Consider the following 3,875-nt stretch of genomic DNA (forward strand, 5'->3'; position numbering starts at 1 on the left):
TTAGAAAAACATTCCAGAAACATTTCAAATATAACAAACATGAAATAAGTAACTAATGTTGTGAACTGAAGAAATATTAAGTTTAAAATGAGAACTTATTGCATGTTCACTAAAAATAAATCAGTCGGTCATTTGAGAGACTATCTCCTATACACAGTCCATTAAAACTTAATTAAACAAAAAATAATAATGAGTTAATTTAATTAAAGATGGTTTCTCAAATGAATTTGTGAAAAGAAATTAGTTTAATATGTGTATCAACTAACCCACTTGTATGAGTAATATATTACTCCATCTCTTTAAGTTTGCATATTTAATTAATTTTTATGAGAGAATTTTGTTATCAAACAGAATAAATTTTTAAGATAGAGAGAGTAATACTTTATTAAAAGTTGATTCCAAATAAAATTAGAACTAATAAGAAATGTAATTATGAGACAAAAATATTCTTGCAATATAAATAAACATTGTTTAACACACATTTTATGATAAAAATCTTATGTGTATTTTTAATATATTTGAAAGGATAGGTGTTTGGACCTTTAAATAACAATAGGAGGTGTAGAAGATAGTAAGAAAACAAATATGAACAAAGAGCAATAAAAAACTGTACCTTTGATGAACAAATACATAAGTAATAAATATTACATTAATGATATACCACTCTCTATACTTAATCACACACTATTATTGCAAGCTTAAATCTTGCACTTTTGATTATGCTCATTCATCTAATACAAGAACAACCGACCTCTAGGTTACCCAATCCCTTGTCTACTTTGTATTAGCCTTCTCTTCATGTATTTAAACCTAATTTTGATGTATGAACGAAGAGCAATAAAAATCTGTAGGATTGATGCACACATAGCACATAAGTAGTGTCTTAGACACTACTCCCTCAAATGAGATTATATTTCTTTAAGTGATCAATATTGCATTAATGAAATACCATTCATAATACAGAAGGTTTTATTTTTTTTCGTCCCTTGCTGTTCTTTCTTGTTTACTTTTCTTTTTCTTTTTCTTTTTCTTTCATGGATACAAAACTAAATCAAGAGGCAGAAAATGACAAAGACATGAAAACCAATACCAATTTTACGGCAGACCAAACACAAAATCCGGAAAGTATATACTATTTGCACCCTTCTAATTCGGCAAATACCAAACTTGTTTTTGTTGTGTTTGATGGAACATGCTATAGTGATTGGAAAAGATCTATGATGATAGGTCTAGATGCTAAAAATATAATGTGCTTTATGGATGGGTCACTACCACAACCAGAAGATAATACACCAGATGAAAGGGCATGGAAGAGATGTAATAATATGGTTATAGGTTGGATAATATCCTACATTGAAAGAAAAATAGCAAAGAGTTTTATATATCTCAAGACAGCAAGTTGTATTTGGAAGGATCTTGAAGGAAGGACACCCTCATCATCACACATGTATAGGCTTCAAGAAAAGCCCCTTAATACAACACATGGCCCCGAAATGACTATAGTAGAATATTTTACAAAGGTAAAGTCTCTTTGGGACGAAATTGATGATTTAAGACCTTTACCTCTTTGTAATTGTCATCCTACTACTAACTTTGTCATGATCCCGCAAGATCAAAGACTTATAACATTTCATATGAAGCTTGATCCCCAAAACAGTCAAGTGAGAACTAATGTTCTCTTAAGAAAAGATATGCCAGATGTTAGGGAGGTCTATAGGATGCTTCTTTAAGTAGAGAGTCATAGAGATATAAACAAGGACAATGATCATACTGATTTTGTGGCATTTGGGGCTGAAAGGAAGAAATTATACGAAAGAAATAAAGGCAAGAATCATAATAATGGGAATAAACCTACTTATTTTTGTGAACATTGCAAAATTGATGGCTATTCAATTGAAAGATTTTTTAAAATACATGGGTACCCAACAAAAAATAAATCAACTTCTTCAAGAACCTTTGCTACTATTGCACATATCGACAATAATACAGATAATAGCAAGACAGGAAGCGATTTTGGTCTATCCGAAGAACAGTTTGCTAAGTTGCTTTCTTTTTTTAGTAAGAAGGAAACAATTAAACAATCTGATTTAGATCCTTCAAGCAATCTTGCAGGTACATGTTGTTTAATTTCTTCTTCTAACAAGAAAATATGGATAGTAGATAGTGGGACTACAGACCATATGTGTAATGACATAAATAATTTCACTAATGTTAGATTTCTAAGAAATTATAATCATGAAATCACTATACCAGATGGGAGCGAACATAAAGTTGATAAAATTCGTGATGTTAAACTTAACAATGCTATAGTCTTAAAAATGTTCTGTTTGTTCCTAAATTTCATTTTAATCTCATATTTGTTTATAGACTATGCTTAGAAAGTGATGTTAATGTTGTGCTTTCTAAGGATGTTGTCTTCTTCAGGATCAATCAGCAAAGACATGTTTACACCTTGTTAAGCTCATACATGGGCTTTATTACACAAGGGATAAAGTTGATGATATTTTTTTCTAAGAAAGGTGTGGACCAACCTATGAAAAATAGACATGATAGTGACTCTACTTTACCTGCAGCTAGTTTAGTCTTCACCCAAGAAAAGATGGAATATGTAATTCTTTGGCATTCATGTCTTGGACATATGCCTTTTGCCAAGATGAAGATTCTTTTTCCTGACTAGACATGAAGACCATAATAAATAGCTTTATATGTACTTTATGTCCAGCTTCAAGACGAACCAAATTATCCTTTCAACATAGTTATGTTAAATCAACTAAGCCATTTAATCTTCTTCATATTGACATTTGGGGACCGTTCTCTTACAAAACTCATAATGGATGTAATGCTTTTTTGACCATTGTTGATGGTTTTACTAAAATAAAATGGGTTTATTTGATGAAGCATAAAAGTAAGTCAACTAATATCTTGGATTAGCTAATCAGGTATATAATAAATCCTTTTAAAAGTGATGTCAAATTTGTTTGAACTGATAATGCTAAAGAGCTTTGTCAAGGTATTATGGCACAATTGTATGTTAAGTGTGGCATTACACATCATAAAATTTACGCAAAAACACCACTACAAAATGGTGTCATGAAAAGAAATCACTGACATCTCATTGAAACAGCAAGAGCCCTTCTTTTTTAGTCTAATCTCCCAAAAACGTTTTCGGGGGAATGTGTTATATGATGCTTACTTAATTAATAGATTACCCTTGTCTAGCTTAAATAACATTTCTCCTTACCAAAAACTTTTTGGCATTGCACCTAATAATGATCATTTAAGGACTTTTAGATGTTATGTTTTGTTTCTACTATAAAACAAGGAAGATCCAAATTTGAACCTAAAGCAGATCCAAGTATTTTTGTAGGCTACCCTTATGTGCAAAAAGCTTATAAAGTGTACAATATGACAACTAAAATATTCATGATCTCAAGACTCATTATTATACATGAGAAAAATTTTCCTTACAATCACACACATTATCCAAAACCCACTTTCCTTATCTTCTTTTTACCTACTGTCACTACACATAATTATGATATGGATCATGAAAATTATGTCCCTTTTCCTACTACGACACGACATGATATTAATGCTCTATCTGACTTTCCATGTGACACACCACCCAACACAAAGAGACAAACATCACCAACTGCACAATACCCCACACACGTTATCGAACAACCTTCCCTTTCTTCTATGACTGACACACCTAAAGACTCCACTACACAACTTATCCCTATGACTAACACACCTAAAGACTTTACTAGACAACTTTCAATGAATCTTAACCCTAAGTTTGATTCTGGAATACATTCCTGCAAAAAGGTTGTAACACCACTTCAGATCAATCTCAAGCTTCAATCAGGCGGTTC

At 31.4% G+C, this 3,875-nt stretch overlaps 1 protein-coding gene across 1 annotated transcript; it reads left to right on the top strand.

The window, feature by feature from the left end:
• The first annotated feature begins 1,034 nt into the window (after positions 1 to 1,034).
• Positions 1,035 to 1,730, top strand: LOC130805716 (uncharacterized). Its single transcript, XM_057670499.1, has one exon. It carries the CDS (start codon positions 1,035 to 1,037, stop codon positions 1,728 to 1,730), a length of 696 nt encoding a protein of 231 aa, XP_057526482.1.
• The last annotated feature ends 2,145 nt before the right edge of the window (positions 1,731 to 3,875 follow it).

Source organism: Amaranthus tricolor, chromosome 2, assembly GCF_026212465.1.
Source record: "Amaranthus tricolor cultivar Red isolate AtriRed21 chromosome 2, ASM2621246v1, whole genome shotgun sequence".
NCBI lineage: Eukaryota > Viridiplantae > Streptophyta > Magnoliopsida > Caryophyllales > Amaranthaceae > Amaranthus > Amaranthus tricolor.